The sequence below is a fragment of the Periophthalmus magnuspinnatus genome, chromosome 4 (assembly GCF_009829125.3).
Source record: "Periophthalmus magnuspinnatus isolate fPerMag1 chromosome 4, fPerMag1.2.pri, whole genome shotgun sequence".
Lineage (NCBI taxonomy): Eukaryota > Metazoa > Chordata > Actinopteri > Gobiiformes > Gobiidae > Periophthalmus > Periophthalmus magnuspinnatus.
This window is the reverse complement of record NC_047129.1, coordinates 3,091,059-3,115,032: the sequence shown is the minus strand read 5'-3', so window position 1 is coordinate 3,115,032 and position 23,974 is coordinate 3,091,059. Positions and strand designations below refer to the sequence as shown.

Sequence of the window (23,974 nt, the reverse complement as noted above, 5' to 3'; positions counted from 1 at the left end):
TTTTTACTTTCTAAACAGATTTGATTTTTGGTGTGACCTTCTATAGAACATTTTACTGTAGAGACGATTATCTGCGTTTTTCAAGATTATGGTTATTGTGGTCCCCAAGATTTTACCTACAGGGATTGCTCCGTCTCTCCAGAGGTTACTACAATAACTGCTTGAATGGTAATGTTTAAATAAACAATGTAAATTAGACTTTGCTCTTAATGTTCTGCTAACCTACGTTATTTATATATAAAATAAAATAAAAATAGAATCATCACAAATATGGTGAAGTAGTGAAAAATAACTTTATTACTCAAGTAGAAAATTATAACAAACTGTAACATACATAATACTTATGCTGTCCAAATCTTAAGTGTGGAACTCTAGGTGGAATGGTCTGAAAGTGCAGGTACTGAAAGTTTAGCAAAATAAAGTGATGTGTCATGTAGTTTAACCAATGAAAGTATATATTACAAATATTTATGAGCAAAAGGTGCCCAAATCAAATGTGATTGAATTGTGTAACATGGTAAAAGCTCACTCTGTAGATTTCATTTAACTGCAATGTGGAAATATACAACATGAAAGTTAAACGGTGAGTATACACTACTGTCCACATTGATAAAATGAAAGTAGGATTTGGTCAATTGTGCAACACCAAACATGCAAGTGCACCTTGATTTATCAAATTAATCCATTTTGGGGGTGTAAACTGTGTAAATTATAATGAAAGGCAACAATATATAATACAATACATATATATTCTTCTACTTTGCAATAGATATTCTATTTTAGCGACAATTTATTGCATCCAAAGGTCATCAAGTATTTTCAAAGTTTTCCCCCCATGTTTTTGTTTAGTCCAAGTTGAGCTCAAAGCTAGTCATGATGTCCCTCTGCATTGACATATCAATGCCACACATCTGTAAAAACAAGAAAAAGGTTCAATGGGAAATATTGACCAAGCATATTGAATCATAACTATAAAACAGCTGTTTCGTGTGGCAATAATAGCAACACAAACATTTCTATAGCTGAACTAAAATATTAAAACATTATGTCACCTCTGACCCTACAAAAAGCACTCACCGCCTCTCGCCTGCGCCGCTCCTGCTCCCTCCTCCGGGCGATCTCTCGTTCCTTGTCCACAGGTGAGAGGGAAGGAACAGCCTGGGGTTCCTGAGGAGATACTGGCTTCTGGATCTCAGCGTCTTTTAGGATTTCAGAAAGCGGGTCTATGCAAATCCTCGGGGGGGAGGCAGGTTTTTCTGGAGACTGGCACTTTTCAGTTTTTAACAGCCCTGGCAAACTAAAGCAATTTTTTTTTATTTAGACTACCTCATCAAGCATAGTATTCAGACAAACATGTATAACTGAGATAAATTTTGTTGCCCAGTTGAAGTTAATGGAAGACATGCTGACATACAAGGGAATAAATAATGAATAACCACAGGCCCATTTCCTCAACTCAAATGCATAAGACATAAGACTTCTCTAATGATTAGTTGTACCTGTGGTAAATATGTATAATTTTACATCATTCAAGTTGAAAACTGAATACAATACTCCTCCAGTTGCATTTGTGTTGTGTATGCTTATCGTTTTACCTGTTATGTTCATTTGCTTCTTTCTCTATGCGTTTTTCAGTATGTCTTTTCTTTAGCTCTCTCTCTCGTTCTTCCTTCTCCATCGCTGCCTTCCTGAACTGCTGAAAACTCTCCATGGAAGACTTGATGGGGACTGAAGTAACAGACTCCCTCACTACTTTGGCCCAAGACTCAGCATTTTTCAAAACAATGTCCTACAAAGATATACTCACAAAGTCAGAGCTGTACTGTAAAAAATATGATATAGTCTTGAGGAATGAGTAGTGCAAACCTTTTTGATCAGTTGGGCTTTGTCTTCCTCTGAGGTTTTACTTGTGTTGGTGCAAGTGAAATCCTCAGAATGTCTGAAATCTAATACCATATAGTATGCAGACTAAGCTTGCCAAACTAGGTGAAATCTTGCAGACATTTGTTTAGTTACTTACTGGACCTACTCTCATCCTTCAGCTGCACTGGACTATCGCTCAGAGGGGACAGCACAGGCTCTTGCTGAAACACAACCACAAAATGTATGTTATTTTTTACACAATTATCAAAACAATTTCAAAATATAACATGCACTACATAAACAATTTAGAAGTGTCTTAGATCCTAATCCAAGCGTCCTACAAAAGAGGCCTCTTTGAATATGGGAAAGAGTTAAATTGCACAGACAACAGTGCTTGGTAGCACAGTACCCATGATACGGAATGTGGATGGGACTGTAGACTGGGCCATTTCTTTTCTACAATGGGTGTTCTGAATGTCCAAATCATGACAACAATGGCTGATGGTAAGATGTAACAGCAATGTTGCAGCTACTACTGTAAAATGCCATTTTGAGGAAAATCTACTATGTCATATTACAGGAACATAGGAAAGAAACATACCTCAAATCTGGTAGAAGCCCAATCCAGGATGATCCCTGGAGAAGTCATTGGAGATAAAAGCGCTGATAAATCTGTCAAACAGGAAGCGATATGTATTGATCTGTCAGGGTTTAGAAGAAATGAGAAATGTATACACCTATACACAAGGACAGTAATGTGGGGCAAATAATTGACACAGCAGTACGCAATTGCTGCCAAAAGCACTCGGAGCAATTTAACAGAGGCAAAAACTGCATTTTATAAAACTTATAGTTCCCCATGTATTGACAAAAGGAGTGTGACAGAAATGTTACCTGGGGGAGCCAGAAGCAGCTCATTACTGTTGAAGTCAGTCAGTGGCTGTTTAGGTTGCAGGTTTTTACTCTCTGGGACTGAAGAGTGCACAAAGGGGCAGGGGTGTGGTCTGACCTGTCCGGTGCCCAGGTCTTTAGGTCCCGAGATGTGTTTGCCAACGCTAGCACAGGGGTCTGTTGACTGGGAAAGAATTTAGATTTTAATGGCATATTACTTCCGAAGAAAATAGTGAAAAAAAATCTAAACATACCTTTATCGAGCTTTCTTTGCTCCATCTCTTTGCTGGTGATACCGTTTGATTTAAATAAATAAAAATTTAAAATACAACAGTGGATAATAAAAGTTAAGACAGGATATCTGAACACTGTATGTGGGTGAAAGACAAAACAGACCGAATCTGAAGAAAAGTGTCAAAACCTTTAGTGTCTAACCTAAGTCAGAGTCGGCACTTTCAGAGTCAGACTCACTGCTGGAGCTACTGCTGCTCGCACTGAGGGCTGGCACTCGGGGAAACTGCGAGGGCAAATGTTTGGGAGCTGAAAACAAAAAGATGCATTTCAGTAATGTTATTAAAATGTACATGACCTGACCATTTATTGCAGACATACACAGTGGCTTTTTTTGTACTACAAAGCGATCTTTATGGGCAACCTGGGATTTCCACACATCTTTAAGAATAGCAGTCTGTCTTTTTTCTGGTGGCTTACATTGCTGTTTTTCTTTCAGAAAAAAATATAGTACAAGTAAGAAATATGTAATATAAACCCATGAAAACAACTTGGTGATACTTGGTGACCATACTGTTCTTTTCCTTCTTCAGACATGACGAGACATACTTCTGCAGCTCTAGTAGAGTGGAGTTCTTGAGCCCATCAAAGTCCACCTCAATCTCCTCCAATGTGGAGTCTCTGAGACAAGCCTCTCTGTCGTGGATGATATGCACCAGCTTCCCCAGCCGCTCCCCGGGCAGAGACTTGATATCAAGCTTCAGCTGATTCTTCTCTTGGTAAGACATTGGCCTTGATAATTCATCCTCACATTTCAAGTATTTTCTGCAGTGCATGCAAACAATGGCATCAAAATCTGGCAGTATAATATAAAAAAAAATGTCTGCATCAGTAACATACAAGGCCTTCTTGTTTTTCATTTGTTCCAGCAGAGACTTGTATTTGGATGATTTATGCTTTAATTTAGAAATAATCTTAGATTTTTTGTCCTTTTTTAACTTGTCCTTTTTTGACTTCATTCTTCTCAGATGCTCGCCCATTTCTTTTAACTAAAATCCAAATCAAAGCCTAAATTAACACATGGCATTTAATATAACTGAGATGTGTTGCACAGGATACTCACCCACTCTTCCAGTTTGGCCAGCTGTGCAGCTACATCCTCAGTGGAGTTTTCAGTCTCTGAAGCGCTCTCACTGTCTGAGCTTTCTGAGGTCGAATGACATCCAAGTCTGTTTTCTGTTTCTTTCTCCAAATACCGAAAAGGAACATGGGAACTTTCAGAATCCATTGGGATTTTGTAATATCTCGCTTCAAATACATCCTGTTCACAACACAATAGTAGGATGTCTATTGGAACTTATGAGTATTACATTACATTAATATAGGTACATTGCCGACCTGGAGCTTTCTCGCCATGTATACCACCTCATCTGATGGCTGGTTGTATTTGTAGCAGTTGGAAAACATTAGTCTGATGTCAGCAGCAAACTCTTTGGCATTTGTGTACTGTCGTTCCTCAATTTTTTTCTGAAGAAACAAAACAGGGCCATGTCCAAATGTTATTTTATTTTACATAACATACACTCTGCCATACGTACCCGTACAGTGCCCAGGTCCATGGGCTGCTTAATGACTTCGTGGTAGTCATGAAGGCCCAAAGCCACAGCGTCCACAGGGGTGTAGAAGGGCCAGGCATAAGCATAGTGCCTCTTGGAGAAGAGCTCCTTCAGGATGTCATTACAGCCTCGGAGCTGCTCGGTCAATCTGCCCTTTTTCACATCGGAGGATGGGAGGTCTTTATTGGGGGGTTTGATGGATCGCCCGCTGCCTCTCCTCAGGAGACCCATAGTGGAGGGTTCTCCTTGAGAAAATCCCTCAGCCTTGGGTAGAACTGGTGGCACTCCTGCTTCTGCCTTTCTCTTAAGGGGCTTAGTTGTCTGAATTAAACAGAGAAAGCATTGAATTGCAAAATACTGGCTGTATAATTAACACTGGGACTTACAGTGGCCTCGTGTATTTTGGAGATCTTTTCAGAAGTATGATTATAAGGTGCCTCAGGGGGGACAACTGTTGTCTGTTGAACCACAACTTCAGACGCTGAAGGTTTATGCTTTGCATCACCTGTATCACCTTAACAAGACATAGTGGTTCAGAATTAGGACAGAACAAGGAACTTCATCATATTTACAGTCATGTTTTATACAATATAGTACATAGTCTGCTCCACGTACATAAACTTTTAAGTTTGATAGCATCTTTTCCCATATATTCATTTATGTCACACTCATTTTTAGGCATATTGGATATTTTTTGTAAAAAGAGCTTCTCCAGGGTTTGTGCCATAAAAACAATGTCATCCCCTGGCTGTACAAAAACACAGGAATACACCACATGTCAAGAACATAGAAATGTACTTACTGCAATGAATTGATATAATGAAAAGGTTGAAAATTGTGGATGGTCACTTTTTAAAAATGTTTTATGTGTGGTTTGCCTCCTACCCGATTGTATTTGTAGCAATTCGAAAACATAGTGTTAAAGTCTTGTAAACATTCGACTGCTTTCCAATAGTACTTATTTTGGAGACGCTTCTTGATGGTGCCCAGGTCCATTGGATTTGTAATAATGTTATAATAGTCCTACAAAACAAAAACACATAAGGTTTTAGTTAAGGCAAGTAATTTAAACAGTATTCACAAACACTTAAATTACCCCATGAAATAAAGTAAGTAAAGTGATCTGATTGATTGAACACTGCAAATGTATGAATCTATAGAGGAAAAAAAACAGGAGAGTTGCAACTGAAATAACTTCTGTGCAAACAGCTCTAAAATCATATGATAGGGTACTCGATGGTCTAGTCTGTCCGTAATGTATAACGTGTAAGAAAAGTACTCACTGGTATATGTAGTGCCACAGCATCAACTGGCTGTCGAAAAGGCCATGAAAACTGATGTTTCCATAGTGCTTTAAGTACAACCCGTTCCAAATACTGCAGCTGGTTAGTCATCCGCCCAGGCTTCTTTGGATTTACAAACTCTGGAGGAGTGGGGTTTCTGATCACAATTGGACCGGTCTTCACATCCGACATGGCACAGGCATCAGGACCACCATCAACATATCCAATGTTCAAAGTATTTTTCCTCAGTCTTGTTTTCTAGAAAACATATAGGCCACATGGTTTTAAAAACTTCACACAGACACAGCCTATGAAATGACTGATTGGCACAAAAAAAAATATCACAACAACCAAGCATACAGAAATCATAAAGATTGTAAATATAAAAGGGCACTTTTCTGGAGGGATCACTACCTGCTTGTCTCCACAGTAGTTCCACAGTATAGCATTTAACCTAACCTTCTCCGTGGAGACAAAGAAGAGGCACCACCAGGACTAGTTACACGTCAGATCAGAGGAGAGACGGCCTTGCTCACAGTATAATGCATGTACAGTACTGTATATACAGACACACAAAACATCTGACTGAATGAATAAATGATATACATTTAATGCTATAATGTGTAACATTAAAGGCAAAGCAATATCTTCATGAAGTCAAGTAGGTAGGGGACCTTCCACTATCATTTATGCCCTTGTACACTTGTACTGTGAACATGCAGTTAAATGCGTTGTATAAATGACTTATGATTACAACCATATAAAAGAGTAATAACCAACCTAAGAAAGTGAATGATAGACAGTTTGTGCATTTGTATTTTTGTTGTCAAATTCATGTTAGTAAACTTTACATCAAACTGACACAAAGACCAAAAGTGTGTCCATTTTGCACAGTGACCCCACATGCAGGGCTCGTTTAGGGATTCAGAGAAAGTCAAATACAGCGTAGAGCCACTCATACTCACACACTCACACTCACCCCCACCCCACACACACACACACACCTACACTCACCAGACTGTGCACAGGTGAGAAGAAGAGTTTATCAACATCAAGAACTGACCCTGACCATTTCAAATTCATTTTGTTGGAGTGTAATATTTAAATAATAAGAATTGTATTTTGTAAAATACACGTGTTGCTGTTATGGACTAGCCGCCACAATGCTAGTTGAGCTAATGCTAGCCAAGCTAATGCTAACCTCAAAATGTGGAGTCTTGGCTTTGAGTCAGTAAAGAATCTAAATTAGACAAACCAAACAAACACGAACTATTACAATACACATGACCTTATGACATAACATGTGCAGCTCTGTTATCAGTGAAATAAACATTTTGGAGATCTAGCTTCACTTGCGTTTAGTCAAACTGCAAATTTGTGCTTTTACCCATGATTTTCGTACAAAAAAAAGTTTTGTCTGTAAAATATGTAAACTTATATATATATATAAACACGTTTGTTTAAGCATAGATCTAACAGATGTACGGGAGTGAAATTACCTGAGATTCAGTTAGCCCGTGCTCTCCTCTGGTTCAGTCTGGTTCAGTGAGGCCTCAGGTTTTATATATATATATACTCCTGTCTATACTCCTGTCACACTCCAGAGGTGATTGGCCCTAACACTCTGCACGTGTCCCTACTCTCTACAGCAGCATGTCAAAGTATCCATCTATCCCTCCAAACCTGTGCTTAAAACATCATAAATGACAGTTTGTTACATTATCAGCCTGTCAAAGAAGCACTAGCCGTCGTTTTGTAGGCAGTTTTATTTACAAGGTTTTTAATTAACCTTGTAAATAAACTTGTGCTGCAGGGAGCCATTCTCAGAGGCAGCCCGTCTCGGACTGGCTGCTCCAGGCTGAGGCTCCAGATCCAGGCCTCGCACACCTGCGCCATGTCCAGCCCCCTGCGCTCATCAGGGCGGAGCACAGGGGAGATTTAATATCCAACACAAATAAGATAAAGGAATCAGCATACATGCACTGAATATACTTTTATTATTAAAATGTGTACACGTTTTACTGTTCAGTAGGTCTTCTACCTTCCGTAGTTGCTACTAGTAAAATTCCCCTTTTCCAGAAATATGCGTGCTCTACAACTAGGCTATTAGCCTATTTAATCACACTGCAGCAAGTAATAGGTTAGTTCTTCAATTAAAAAGTAGGCCTATAATATCAGGCACATGTTATTTGCATATAGGTTATGAAATGTGAGTTAAAAGCGCGCGGAGGGGGATTTGTCCACAAGATGGCACCATTGTCAAAAGTCACAGAGCAGACTTTTGTTAAATATTTCTAATAGAGAAATAGATAATAAATTCATTTAGTCGATTACTGACCCTAATTGGCATCAGGACTGTAAAAATGGGTTGGTTGATGAAAGTGAAAGAGTTTGAGAAATGGTGTTCACAACAGTTTTTAATGGACATAAATAATGACAATCACAGGAAGCTGTTCAGAGAGCTCATAAAAGGAGAAAGGACCTCTCCCTCTGACTCAAGCATGGGCCCAAGTGTTTTAGCTGTAGCCTGTATGCTGCATACTTGTCCTGGATATTCTACTTCAGAATAATATGTTTGCCATTTTAATTAATAATGTACATTAATAGGGCTGTATCTGATTTCTATTACGTTAAAACATAAAAAAAAAATGAATTTACCTCACTTACCTTATGCATTCTGAGCATCCTAATTATTTACCACAAGGTAAACTTTGTTTGGCAGTGATGATTCATTGAGACACATATACACATCTTTACCTGGAAAAGTGACAACAGTGCATAGTGCAGGCTAAAAGAGATAAAACCCCATAAGACACAATGCATTAAAAACAAGCATACAAATACGGCACATGTGCAAAGAGGCATAAATAAGATAAATTTAATAACATCACTTTCAGGGCCTTTATGGCTGCTGGAACAAAGGTGCTATTGTAGTGCTTGGATTTACTGAGAGGCTCTTTAAACCTCCATTGTGATGGGAGCAATTGGAACCATTATCAAGAGGATGGGAGTTGTTTTTTAAAATGACCTCTTCCAGCCTCTGTACCTTCCTACAGTAAGGACAAAGCTGAGCTGTAAAGCTGAGCTTTACAGGTTCTGTTTGTAGGCTAGGTCTAATGAGCTACACTAAGTGTGAACTGTGCCTAAGTCATACTTGGCATAATCATTCAGGCCCATAATGGGTTCCCTCACACCTATTAGCATACTGGCTAGCCCTATTGTTTTCCTTGTTTAAATATAGGTCTGGGAATGGAGTTATAAATAGATTATGTCTCAGGCCCCCATACCTGTTCAAAGAAGTATTGTCTTTCCTAACAAAAACTGCTTCTTTAACTCCCCTCTCACACCATTTCTTTTCCTTGGCTAAGATCTGAACACCACTATCTTCAAAAGAGTGGTTAGTGGCTTTGAGATGGAGATGTACAGCAGACTGGGGTCCAGAGGAGCTCTCGTGATGGTGTTGGTACATTCTCTTATGGAGTGGCTGTTAAGTTTCTTCAATATAACACTAACTGCAGTAGACCACATTGTTTTGTTTGTGGCATGGGTTTTGTTCCTTGGGTGAACCAGTTTCTACCTTAAAGTGTTTGTAGGTCTGAAATAGACTGGAATTTCATATTCTCAGAAAATTCTCTGAAGATTTTTAGACACAACTGCTGTGTAGGTTCAGATTCCCCGTTGTTCTGTTTTTAGCTCTCTTAGATCTTTTGAAGGCCCATTTTGGACATCCACAAGCAGAGAGGGATTCTTTCACTTTTACCTCTGTGTTTGTTGGAACCACTTGAGCCCTGTGTTGGGCTCTATGATAGTTCCAAGGCTTCAAGTATCAACAGTCTGACCTTTTAAAATGGTTAAGTCTTGATTGTGTGTACCTTTCCAGAAGTCAATGACCATCTCTTTGGTCTTTAGAATGTTCATCAGGAAGAAAGACTTTTCCCACCAGTCTTTGACAACAGGACCATGACCTGCCTCACTGCGCTGTAGCAGACTCCTGCAGGCTCCATCCTGGTCAGAACGGGATTCATTAATATAATAACATATAATATAATAAGATAATTTTGGGACCTTGGAATGTAGTGATAGAATAAGTTTGAGAATCCCTGACAAATCTTAGGAGAGTATGATCATCAAAAGCTCCTCCAGTTTGCAGTATCGAGCATTCCCTATTTAATTCATTCCTGATCCAAGGCTAAAGCCCTCAGTCAAGTGTTCAGAAATGCTGTCTCACCAGAAAATAAGTTTGGAAAAGTCTAGGTGATAGTGAATGATTTAAAACGAGCTTTAGAGGTTGATTTATAATAAATTATCCATGGGTTGGTGTAAAAATGTATAGCTGTTTCAGTTTTTGATTGTTAAAACTTGCATTTTATTATTATTTTACTTATTTTTAAAACATGCCAAAAGTCTAGACAAACTGTTTTGATAGATTGTCTAAAAAAAGTACTTACTTACTTTCAAATCCACTAATACTGTCATCACAATACAAAAAACTATATTCTCGAACAGCTGTTTTTTTCTTGAGGTTTTTCAACCACCTAAAGTTTTCTGCTTTCAGTGTGTATTGTGATGGTACAGTGATTACTTACCATGTCACTGTACCATCATGTATGCATGCACGTTTTCTAGAATGCAACCTACTAAGTCCAACTGTCATTTAACAGAGACACTTAGGAGAAATTGCCACAGACAGAGAGAGCAGAAGCAACAGGCCAGAAGCTACCAGGAAAAACTCATCTGATGAAGGAAACTAATGTATTTGTCAAAAGAAACGACAAGTACAATTGGAACAGCAAGGAGTACAGCCTAAAGAGAGGGTTTTCAATGCCCTCAGTTGAGTCAAACATCAAGTTCACTAAATGTGAAGAGAAACTCCAACAGATGGAAACTGAGAATAATGCACTGAAAAGAAAGATCACAGCTGAAATACAGCTACGTGAATCTGTGGAGGGGGAGCGAGATGTTCTGAAACTTAAGGTGACTGCTCTAGTGAAAGATCTGGAGAAGGTGAAAGAAGTTCAAGCAGCAGAGAGAAACGCCTTCAGCATGGTCATCCAGAAGACCAAATTGGTGTACAACCAGGTTGTCCATGAGAGGAATGAGTTCTCTCAAAATACTCAAATCATCACTAAACTAGAAGTATCTCTGCAAAAATCTGAGCACAAAAAGCAGCAACTCCGGCAAGAGATGGAAGACCTAAGATGCTTCCATCAGGAGAAACTGCAAAAGATTAAATGAAAAACACTTGGTTTGGTGGAGATGTCTGAGAATCTAGAAGTTCAAATGAAACTGAAGGATGAAGATGAGCAAGCCTTGATGCAGCAGGTTGCTCAATTGAGAGAGTAAGTGGCCTGTCAAAACATGGAATGGGAGCAGGAGAAAACTACCCTCCAAAAATCCATCAAAGATCTCTACAATGTTAATGAGGAGATGGACTTCCAGATACAAGCCTCCATGGAGAAGGTGGAGCAGAAGGTGCAGGAAGGTGCACTGGAAGACACAGCTGCAGATCTGGAGGCAATGATGGACCAAATGAAGACTGAAGAAGTCCAGAGGTCCACTGTCTGGGAGGAGGAGCTGTGTGTTTTGAAAGAGGAGTTGAGGAGAAAGCAGGTGGAGAACTCTGGACTGGTGGAGAAGACCCATGTATTGGACTAGATGAGAACTGAAGGAGCTGAGGGGTCAACAGCTCTCAGGAAAACTGTGAGGAAAATATGCAGCTATCAAAGAAGATTCAACCCCTGGATCTGAAGAAAAAGTGGTACAGGAGGCTCTTTCTTGGTGATAAAGAGTTCTCAACACAATGCACAATGTAACCTTTCTGGTGAAGGGTACACCACCTGATTGTCTTTTTGGAGATGTTATTGCTCTGTCTGAAATATTCCACAGTATGGTGTTAAACTTACCTCCAGAGACAAGCAGATGATGCCATCAGTCTAAGTTTCAGGTCAGATCTGTGGAGAGGCGAGCCTGTTCACAGTAGATGGCAAGATGACAAATTGTAAACATTTACATTCATCCACTGGAGATAGAGTTAAACTAGGTGTATTGTTTTGACCAAAGGCAGCTTTCAAATTTTTTTTTTTTTTAAAGACTGTCTGAATTCATAGGTTTCAGCTTCTAGTGCATGCATGGGTTTCAAAATGATTAATAAACAGGACTGTTATCATAGTGATAAAAAAATTAATAAAATGTTATATATATATATATATATATATATATATATATATATATATATATATATATATATATATATATATATATATATATATATATTATTAGGCTGTATCTTTTGAACAGGCGAAACTCATCGTTTCAGCTTCCTGTTATATGCAGCATTTTGAGGAATTTTCCCCATTGCCAGGTCAATAGACAGTCAAACTGAATTTGTACAGTGAATCATGTAAAGGTAGACGACATATTGCAAAAGTGATTTGCGTTTTATTTAGTATATAATAAAATCAAAACAACTCAAGACAAAACATACATTTTTGCCCTTTGGCAAGTTGTTGTCTTTAATGCCATCTAGTGGAGAAACAAAGATTTGCAGGTTTATAAAGCAGCACAACAGCAAAACGACCTCCATATTTGGTAGGATATGGATTTAAATCTATTAACAAGTACTAAATTCAAACGGTTACACAGCGTACATTTGAGGAAGAGATTAAAACAGTTTGCCCTCATTTTGACCTCGTAGGCCTTTACAACCTGTGGTTTATGCATTTTTAAATAAACTTTACCTGAAAAGAAAAGTATTCAAATTGATAGATATCATTACCTGTACGCTATTGTAGTTTTTAGGCTTGCAAGTGACTTTTCTATATTTCTACACAGCAATTTTGCCGTGCACATAACTGCAGCCTGGAGATTTGTCATCAGCTGCCTCCTCCTCCTCCTCCTCCTCCTCCTCCTCCTCCTCCTCCAGTTGAAACCCGCCCCCAGATGATCCACTGTGTAAAACTAAACGGCACATATTAAACACATTAAACTCACAGATACACTCCGTACCTCTTTTACCCGTCTTCAGTGTTGTTTTCTAACCTGGAATAGTTTGGATGTCCGCCGGAAACCGTGGGATATTTTGACATCCGCGTTCAGCACAGCAAGCAGCTCCTGTCAAGTTTACTTCTTGGACTTTTTGCGTGGTACGTATGCGCTAAAACTACACACAGCTTCAATCCATACTGGTTTCTTGTCATTTAATACAAATAATTGGGTTTATTGTTAATGTTATGCTGCATTTCGTACCACTATGATCAGGGAAAGTAGCGGTTTTTCTTTGCGATGCAAGTTGGAAACCTCGCGCACAACAGCAGCTCAACATCTGTCCGTGTATCCGTGTTATGGAGTAAAAGGCGCTCGTGCATTGTTGTTGTCGTCGCTATATAGTGGTATTATATGGAATTAGACATAGTTGACCAAAGTGTAAGAAATAATCAGCCTACTGGAGGGTTTCAGGTCGCAGAAACGGCGTGGTCCCTGGCTGCTTCAGATTTGGAAGGATCAAACGTGACTGCACCGTCTGACAGCCAGCAATAAAAACAAGAGAGGAGAAACACTAGACTACAAAAGCACGTTCATCTTAATATTTGTGCTGTGTGTGTTTGCTCTAAATACGTTTGGAATAGATAGTTCACATACAAATGGTAGCTGTCATCAAAGTAAACTGCGTTTCTCTTAAGGCTTAGTTAAGCAATGAGCATGGTTCACTAGTCTTACTAATACTTCTTACTTTTACTTTTTTTTTTTGCATTGAACATGATTAGTTAAATTATAGTTGTTCTCAATTTATTAACATCACTTTTTTGCAGGTTGTACTTCAGTCTGTAGACAACTAGACATGCTTGTAGCTGTAATTAGATGATTAATATACCTCCTTATACCTGTGTGCTCCTTAACAGCTGTACAAAGTAGTTGATAGATTTGCTGTCTCACAATTGCTATCAGCCTGCTCCTGGTCATTAAATGGGTCTAAAAATGCTTTAAGAAAATGCTTTATGTACTGTCAATGTAATAACATAATGAATAAGCTATTTGCAGTACAATTTGTATGGAGTACATAACTCTTAACATGGCTTTACTTTGTTGCCTAACAGTATTGATAGTAGTGATTCCGATTAGCAGTTGCGATGTCCTTTAATAGGCCATAATAAAATGTATTTTTGTTTCCTCAAGTCTATTCCGTGTTATTTGATCACATGGCCACATTTTTTATATAGTACTTTTCCACCTTCAAGTCACTCAGAGCTATCTATTTATATTATTTTGTTGCATGTTAGCAAAATATATCGTCTTGACACAACAGCTTCTTAATTTCTCGGCCTATATGCATATTTCATTAGATTTGCCAAGTAGTAATGAGTAATGGTAATATATTGTTAACAGCTGTGTGTGCAATATTTTTGGGCTTTTCTTTTATGATTAATGAGAGTTTATTTGTATGCGATTCTCCATTAACTGCACAAAGATTAGCTTCTTGAAGTCTTCAATAGAGTTGTGTTTTTACTATTAAAGACACCATCACACCACATGAGTGTGTGAGAGGCAGGAAGGCAATGCAATTAACATTAACATTTTTTACAGTGGCTGGAAAGATAGTGGTTTATTTGACCATAGTCATTAGTTATAAATGACTTTTGCTTCTGCCTACCCCTTTTGGAGCATTGCTGTGCCCCTTTTCTGTGGATGTATAATGAGAAACCAAGTAATGTAAATTTAATACATAACATAAAAGATCAGGTTGAACATGAACTTTCTTTTTATGTGTTTCTTACTAAAATACCATCAAGAATCTAGCTCCTACCCATTTGGGAGTGGTATCATCACATAGCAGAAAATGAAAAATACAACTGGTGTCATGTTCCTCACATTTGTAACATCTTTAGTCTTTCTCTTGTGCAAAGTCCCCAGAGTCAAATCCCCTACAGGTGAATTCCTCTGTAAAACTGGACTTATAAAGCTAATCAATGAATCATATCTGGAGTGGGCGAATTGTTATGTTGTTTGTCAGTTGTGTCAGCCCACACAAGAGAAAGAAGACACTGGGCAGAAGTGGGTAGTACTCAGCTACATTTACTTAGCTACATTTACTATGAGTATGTTTAGCAGCGTACTTTTATTCCTTCTTGGGTCTCTTCTTCTCACTGTCAGTAAGTCTACAAGTGATAAAATATAAAATGATTAGAACATTTTTGTTTCTTGCACTCCTCCTTGAGATATAATGTTTTTTATTTTTCATTTTTGTGTCTAACCTTTGAAAATGACAGATTTTGTTCGTAATATAATGTTTCGTTCTTTGTTATTATATTTGGAAGACACAATTTTCTCTTTTGTTTTTGTCTTTGCCATATTAGTTTGCCCTTTTTAAATGTCAAAACCTACCAAAAGAAATCAGATTACTCCCATCAGATGTAACTGCTTATATGCTGTACATGTGCACACACAGCCACATAAAAACTCCCCAGCCACTGCACATCCTGATAACCCATATTCATATCTACTATTGCGCAAATGTCCTGTTCTTTTTCTTTTTGTTCAGCTCTTTTGAAAATAGTCAGTGTGTTAGATTAGATAGATAACATTTTGTATATCCAGAATTGCAATATGATATATATTTTTTAATATATCTCCCTAATTTTCTTTAACAGTTTTATATCATGTCAATATCACGACCACTACAATGGGAGAATTATATCACTATTGTATAATAGGTAATAGTTCATTAAAAATTATATTTAGGTAAAATATAAGTGAAAATGTTTGCCCATACTATATTACAATATGACAGATAGGGGTAAATTAAACTATAGTATAATGTAATTATAGATTTTGAGTCCACAAATGTACTGACGATTTTGAGTCCACAAATGTACTGACGATTTTGAGTCCACAAATGTACTGACGATTTTGAGTCCACAAATGTACTGACGATTTTGAGTCCACAAATGTACTGACTTTTCTTATAAAACCAAGAGAATTATTATTTTTTGTGGTCACCCAATCAACATGTTATTTCCCATTTAAATTATCATCGACAATGTTGTCCAAAAGTTTGGTGGATGAGACATTTTGGATTTTGGATTAAGAAACAGTATCAGCTGAAGTAAACACAGCAGCAGCCATCTTATTTATCAAAAGATCAAGTCAGTGCTTGGTGCCGTTTTGAGTCTGCTTTCTCTCTTGTACAATCACCTCATTTGTGGACTAGCCACACCTTAGCTAAAGCTGGGAGCTAGTACCATCCAGGGTCCAATTCAGACCCTTCAAATGGGGTGGTACTGTACAGAGGGGAGACATTTGCCACCGCGGTCTGCTTCAAAGTCTGCTTCAAAGTGAACCAGTGGAAATGATACATTATAGTTTTATAGTCCAGATAACGATTAACAATGATTAAAATAGTTAACCATTATTTTAGTAGTCGAGGAGTGACAATTATTACGATGAGGCATTGCTGCCTACATTCAATGGTATTTTTTGTTCACGCATACTCATTGTTTTAACACCCCCCCTCCTCTGTTTTTGCTATCAGTCCTTTTGCACTTTTCACTTGGGCCAGGCAGTGGAACAGAGTGAGCGTGAATGAGATATGGGCCGACCCTTTAACAGTGATCTGACCACAGACTGCAAACTTAGACCCCTCTAATGTATGGTGTGTTCACTGTCCCGCGGTCCAGTCTGATTTTAATGTTTTTTCCAGATTGATGTGGAGGCAGACGGCCAGGGTTAGAGGGAGTCAGATGAGGTGATTGAACTGTTGCTGCAACAAAACCAGAAACTACAAAATCAAAACAAAATGAAAGGAACAATTTTTAATTAAAGGGACCGTTTTGTGTTGTGTAAATGTGGTGCTGTTAGGTACAGAAATATATATTTTTTCTATTGTTAGTGTAGGGCAGTTCTGGTAGATAGGAGCAAGAGGCTAAACTGCTGTAGAATTTGAAGAAATCAGACTCAGGGTACATATAGGGTTAGAAAGTGTAACATTACCAACACACAAAAACACTTCAATAAAAATCTGATGTTTCTTAAAAGTAGGATTCTATGGCCAATTACTATCTGCTATAGCTTATGTGAATCATTCTATATTTTTATGAGAAATTTGTAGGACTGTAGGACTTGAGTAGTTGATTCAGTGGATGGTGTCTTAGTTCACCAAAATTTGTATTCGTTGACTAATCATTTAGATTATAAGGATTTATATGGGACAACAGCTGACTGGAGAAGTTAGTGAGGGACTGAGTCAGCTTTAGTTTAATCGATCTCTATGTAAATACATTGTTTAGTTGTTTTTTTTTTCTGCATAAATAGTTGTTGCAATACATAGAGATATGTAATTGTTTTAGTAGTCGTTGCAACATCTTCTTTTAGTCGATTAATCAATTGACAGTGCATATCTTTAGACCAACAATTTCTTTAGTCAAAGACATCCCTAAAAGTTTGTAGCCAGTAATAACACTTTACATTGAAGTAAAGTGTTATTACAGGCTAAAAACCATAGGGCCACTCATTGTCAAAATGGTCAACAATAACAACTGTTTCAAATAAGCGTTTGCTTCCTTTCTGGTTAACTTTGTTGCATAAGGTTTTGGATATTGAATAAAGTCTGAAAACTTTCGGAAGGCTTACAGTTCAGAGGGACAGAGGTTTCTTGAATCCTTTGTAGCAGACGTGTTTGTTTTCAGGTTGCATAGTGATAGTTTTAGAGTGGGCGATGCAATATGCTTCCATCTAGTTCAGACAACCACATTCTGCCACCTGTACTCACTAGTGCTGCTGTGGTCTGAACTTTTTCTATAGGTCTATTTCTATCCAATCAGATCAAATTTTTAGGTGAAAATTCAAATAATCTCTCTTAGTGAACACAGATTTGTAGTGGCAATGTTTATATGCACACCAAGAATCTAATCATTGTCTGATTTCTGTAAACAGTTATGTCTGATGTGAGTAATCAGATTTTTCACACTTGTGCAGGTTCTGACAAGGAAAATGATGAAAAAAAACTGACTGACACAAGTCATCAGGTGTTTTTGATTATCATATTTATTGCATGTTGCATGACCTATTATGCATCAACTTTCCAGACCTTTTAACCATAGTTGTTTCTCCTTCTCCTTTACCATCTCGAAGTATTTGAAGTGATTCGTGCATGTTTGAGGAATCTTTAATTGCATATCTTCCAGATGCCATTTTGCTGATCAACCCCCATTTTCATCTTAATCAGTGTATGCATAGGATTCAGCAGTGTAGTCATTTTGGTACAAATGAAAAGAAAGGTGCCAACAGCCCCACGCTCTTTGTTGTGATGTCAGCTCCTATTGAGCACTGCAGTTTTCTAGCATGGAAGTCAGCAGACTTTTTCTTTTATTAAGTTGGTTTAAAGTATGATGAGGATACAACATTATAGCATAGATCGAAAACAGTGCAATATAGCCCCTTTAAAGAGAGAGTATTATACAAAATTATGCAAAAACATGCTAGGAGAAGTTTTAGAGGTCATCCATCCATGTTTCAGTAAATAGCAATCTCTCTCGGGTCCTATTTGAACCCTACAGTTAGCTATAATTTTCTGTGTCACCCTTGAAACCACATGACAATTCTCCATAAGTGTCCAAAAGCATAATACAAAAGTCTACACAACAACTTGACAAACCTGATGCAAAGTGCAGTAGTTTCATTAGCGTTGAAGGGAGGAGTTACTTTATGGTGGGAGAGAAGGTAAAAGGTAGCATGGTGGTCTAAATATGTTACGTGTTAGCAGTTAATGCCCCATAGAATAAAATACCCCCTCTGTAAACACTCCAAAAAACAACATTGAATTGTTGGGTGATTGGATTATCCTTGTCATCAGATTTTTACTGTCCATGTAAATATACCCATTAATCTTACTTTGATTTTACATTGACAACATTAACGTATTTTAGGAAGGGACAAACCTATTTGTTTAACCTCTGTCTGAACTTTGTTGCAGGGCAGAAATTCAACGTCAAAGTACGAGACAGCTTCTTTGCCCTTCCGAGTCTCTTCCTTTTGATTTGGCCCATTGAAGGAATCCTGGCACAGTTTACCTTTAGTCTTTGAGCAGGGCAAGGTCAAGGGGGCCCATAAATCACACAGGGCGCTGGTTCTCCTTCACTAAAGCTGGAAGTGTAATATTTGTCAAGAGCGTCCTAAAAACCCACACAGCTGCCTGACAGTGAATGCCTCTTTGTCTGTGACAGAGACGTGCACCTCGACACTACGAGGCCTTCTGTGTCTCTGAGGAAAACCACTACGCACAGTTAGAGTTACCATTCCTGTCACTGCACCTGCCCTGCTCTGTGGGTTTGGGTGACATTTAGCAGCACAGTAGTTTGGTCTGTAGTGTTTGCATACAATTCTTTGTTTGTTTATTCTTTATTTGTCAGGGGCCATGTACACATTAATTAATATTTCAAAAGAAAAGATGATTTATATCAGACTTAGCTACTGCTACTTTCCATTGGCAGTCCCTGGGCAGGTGTACACACATTAAAAATACACTTTCATTACAATTACATAAGGCTAACTTAGTTCATCACAAGCAGTAGCAGGAAAATACAATAAAATGTCTCCATGTTCAATACATTATGTTTCCTACTGTCCATACAAATATAAAAATTCATTATGTGCAAGTTTTTACAGTGAATACAGAACAGTTCAAATTAACTATGATGTTGACAAACTTGGTTATCTAAAATGTGCTCTTTCAAATTTCTAGTAAAATTATCAAGATTTACAGACAATTTCAGCCTGTCTGGAGCTGATTCCACTGTCCGATGGTTTGAAAGGAAAAGACCACCTGAGCAAAGGCTGAGGATCTTTTTGGAACTATATCTGTATAATCCCTCAGTCATCCAGGTCTGATCCATAGCAAAGAAAATAAAATAAAATCTGTTAACTGGACCAAATGCTTCCTCAGTTCTGGAGCAGTGAAACATCTTCACTCCTACAAGGTCCAGTTGAGACTGCTTTTGGAAGTATGCAATTTCAGTTCACAGAGGACCGAGTGGATCGGATAGTTTGTTCAGAACAGAATTTAATATTTTTTTCAATGGAGGTGGAGTTGCATTATTAATAATTTTCAAAACGCTTCTTAAATTTTAATGCAGTCCTGATTTCTACTCATCAAAGTTTCCCTGTGCATTACCGGTACTTTGCTTTAGATACATGATAATTACATACATACAACCCCAATTCCAATGAAGTAGGGGTGCTGTGTAAAACTTGATTGCGCATACAAGCGGCCGAAATGGGTGTCCTCCGCAGGGTAGCTGGGCGCTCCCTTAGGGATAGGGGGAGGAGCTCAGTCACATGGGAGGAGCTCGAAGTACACATTGAGAGGAGCCAGCTGAGGTGGCTGAGGCATCTGTTCAGGATGCCTCCTGGACGCCTCCCTAGGGAGGTGTCCCGGGCATGTCCCACCGGGAGGAGTCCCCAGGGAAGACCCAGGACACACTGGAGGGACTATGTCTCTCGGCTGGCCTGGGAACGCCTTGGGGTCCCACCGGAGGAGCTGGAGAAAGTGTCTGGGAGTCCCTGCTTAGATTGCGACCCATCCCCGGATAAGTGGAAGAAAATGATTGGATGGATGGATATTTTAAGGCTGTAAAACCCCTCACCACACACTTTATACACTTTTCTCAGACAGGCATTAACATTTTGTCACATTTCTCTCGTTTAATTAACTGTGGCTTATGCGTATTTCACAGTTCCTCTGACCGTGCCTCTTTGTCCTGGCGCTGTAGTGTCGATCGAACATTTATGTAAATTTGGCTGAACACATTCTGTATTGTACAAGAGACATGGCAAGGAGGAGATTGATTGACAGTGGTCTACAGTCCCTTAGCCAATCAGGACGCAGAACACAATGCACGTTCATATGTTGTAAAAAAGCATGCAAAATTGCACAAAAATAATCAGTGAAACAGCGAGACCACGAAAGGTGAACCGCGTTATAGCGAGGGACCACTGAATACATTTTCATCGCTATGAAATATTGTCGGACCTATAGTATGTTGGGATATCATCTGAAACCCAGCAATAGCATTTAAGTTTGAGTGTCCAAGCAATATTAACAAAAACAAATGTCTTGATATTTGGATTAAGGAAATGTGCTAGTATATGCCTACAGGTCTTTGTTGATGTTTAGGATTTGCGCAAACAGTGAAATGACAGTAAAATAAATCAAAACAGACCAAAATATCACTTGGGCTATTTGAGAGATTGCTGATTGGAGATTAATACACAATATGTATTAATTTGTACCACAAAGTATTACAGATTAACCTCCAGAAATATCCATATCACACTGTTCTATAGAATTATGCAAACAGACACAACTCTCGGTCATGTCTGACTGCACACAGCCGTTGTTTTGGGTTAGTTTACAATAGTTAAATCCTGAGGGGAGGTCATGCTGGTTAGTTTTGTCCTAATCCTCTTACCATAGACTCCCGGGGAGCTGCCCAATTAAACCCTTCTCTCTATTAAAGTGTGGTAATAACCTGTGGCATGATGCAGTGATCCGTCAGACCCTCCTCTTTCTCATTTTCTCTGTCTCTATACCGGGAGCCAGACCCCTCTGCTGTGATTATTTTGCTCCATTTTTCTTTCTATTATTTTTTTATTAGTGTACATCTTGGGCCATTAAGAGTTTGGGGTCTTTTGTTTCAGTATGGACCTTTTTGGTCTCCACACCCCTTTTTAGGGAACCACCTTCTGTGAAATTTTGTGGACTGAGAGTCCATTAAACATGTGTGCTACAGTCACATATAGTGTCACATAGTAATGAAATTTGGAAAAAAGAATACTGACATGACAAGGGATACAACAGTGTAACCTTACATAGGTTTACACATTTCTGTTTCAAATTATTAGACTAATTCCTCTCCAAAAACTAATTGACTATGATGGTATGGAATTACAGTCTCATACATAAATATAAAAAAATCATCAGCTTCAAATTAAGCCCAAGATGAGTTCTGTATCTGCAATGGATCACAGAGTTAATGTTCCAATAATCACGGTGGAGGGATCTGGATCCAGGACTAACCCATTCACCTTTGGAGCATTAAATGACCTCCAATTAACCTGTTCATGTTATTCCCCTATCCTGACTGGTCTCATCTCATCATTGCTTATGCACTATTAAGCACTATATAAGTGTATGTGGAACTGCACTGAGATGGGGCCACATTTTTTTTTTTTTTAATTAAAAAAGAGAGACCAAAATATGGTTTGAAATGACTACAGAATTAATAGCCATCTATACATTGGACCGCTCTACATAACAATAGCTTAATAAGGGGAAAAAAATTATATATATATATATATATATATATATATATATATATATATATATATATATATATATATATATATATATATATATCCATCCATCCATTTTCTTCCGCTTATCCGGGGCCGGGTCGCGGGGGCAGCAGTCTAAGCAGGGACTCCCAGACTTCCCTCACCGCGGACACGTCCTCCAGCTCCTCCGGTGGGACCCCAAGGCGTTCCCAGGCCAGCCGAGAGACATAGTCCCTCCAGCGTGTCCTGGGTCTTCCCCGGGGCCTCCTCCCGGTGGGACATGCCCAGAACACCTCCCTAGGGAGGCGTCCAGGAGGCATCCTGAGCAGATGCCCGAGCCACCTCAGCTGGTTCCTCTCAACGTGTAGGAGCTATATATATATATATATATATATATATATATATATATATATATATATATATATATATATATATATATATATATATATATAATTTTCAGGTTTCCACAGCCCCATTTCACTAACTCAAACTTGAAAGGGAGCAGTGTAACTTTGTGAACTGTTCAAATAAAGCTTTAATTTAATCAGGAGGTCAGTCCAAAGAAAATATAAGTATATAAATATAATATAAATATAAGTCTAAACTGGAGATTGATGCTAAAAAGTGCAAATATTGAGCCAATATATTCAAATTCAGAATTTGCATATTAAGAAAAATAATTTAAAAAAGCTAAACTGCAATACAGAGTAAAAAAACTGAAACTTGCAGTGTAATCTTTTTGTGATACTTGAACCCCTAGAAGACATGCCAATTTTTAATATTTCTGATGCAAAATATGATGTTATTTCCATTATCAGGTCAATATCATCCATCCATTAACCTTTTGTCTCTATTGTTTTCAGGTTGAATGGTGCCTTCTGAAGACCTGAGGTGAAGAGAGAAGAGTGTCCCTTACAGAAGTTTCTCCTCTGACCGTCCTGCTATCCAAACAGCTGGAGTCTTCATCATGTGGAGACGATTGAAAAGTTTAATATTGCTTCTTACAATATGGCACCAAGCATCCGCAGGTAAGTCATACACATCAAATACATGCAAAACACTGTGGCAAACCTTTCCATGTAAAACATAGACTGTATATATAAATAGACATAGCTAGCTTATTAGCCGCATTCCAAATAAGAAGTGAGCATGGACGTGCTTCCGACTCCATCGACTCCAGCTCCAATTCACTTTCTATTGGAACTGCTGCTCTCATACTTGTCATTTTGGTCTTAAAATTTTCATATTAACCCAGTGTACTTGATCCTGGTGTTTACATTTTGCTATTTTGTCCAGAAATCAAGATATGAATATTGGTAACAAACAGGTGCCGCGTTTCCCTGAGGTCACTTCCACTAGCATTAGCAACTGGTTTGATTGACAGTTTTGCTAAGGGGAAGTAACGTTACCTTCAACAGCCTGGCTGAGAATTGGCTCTTGGTTGGTATGTCTGTGCATTCCCTCATCCATGTACGATTCATAGTAAAAGAGAAATCTAATTAGAAATTGTTATTGTCCAAGAATCAGGAAGTGCACAGTTGGCATGCTAGTTATTGTTAGGTTTATCATTAAAGCAAAACTCCCCTCTAGCCTCTGAAAGTTGTGAAAAGCACTTATTAACTCATCACAGGTAGTAATGTACTACTCAGTATGCATAAGCTAAGTGAGGTATAACTTGGACCGTTGCAAACCGTTTAAAATTAGGTAGTTCTGTTTACATTAGCACCTTAAATGTCTATGTCAATACCATAAGAAGACATGTAAAAT

At 38.3% G+C, this 23,974-nt stretch overlaps 3 protein-coding genes across 3 annotated transcripts in view; 1 reads left to right on the top strand and 2 right to left on the bottom strand.

Annotated features, from left to right (window-relative positions):
- Positions 1-23,974, bottom strand: part of btbd8 (BTB domain containing 8) — a 95,083-nt gene that overhangs the window by 57,631 nt on the left and 13,478 nt on the right. The window lies entirely within an intron of this gene.
- brdt (bromodomain, testis-specific) lies at positions 276-7,798 on the bottom strand. The gene is made up of 20 exons (XM_055221477.1): positions 7,384-7,798; positions 5,885-6,142; positions 5,487-5,624; positions 5,217-5,349; positions 4,988-5,115; positions 4,584-4,922; positions 4,384-4,512; positions 4,109-4,306; positions 3,886-4,034; positions 3,560-3,810; positions 3,367-3,477; positions 3,190-3,294; positions 3,009-3,040; positions 2,758-2,938; positions 2,465-2,535; positions 2,021-2,084; positions 1,867-1,946; positions 1,596-1,789; positions 1,078-1,297; positions 276-911 (listed from the first exon to the last, which is right to left on the bottom strand). Exons 2-20 carry the CDS (start codon positions 6,074-6,076, stop codon positions 846-848), a joined length of 2,781 nt encoding a protein of 926 aa, XP_055077452.1. The 5' UTR covers positions 6,077-6,142; positions 7,384-7,798; the 3' UTR covers positions 276-845.
- Positions 12,836-23,974, top strand: part of tgfbr3 (transforming growth factor, beta receptor III) — a 96,283-nt gene continuing 85,144 nt past the window's right edge. Inside the window, exons 1-2 of the mRNA XM_055221480.1 lie at positions 12,836-13,026; positions 23,071-23,235. Of these exons, the coding sequence (XP_055077455.1) occupies positions 23,175-23,235 (61 nt within the window). The 5' untranslated portion in view covers positions 12,836-13,026; positions 23,071-23,174. The remainder of the gene's footprint in view (positions 13,027-23,070; positions 23,236-23,974) is intronic.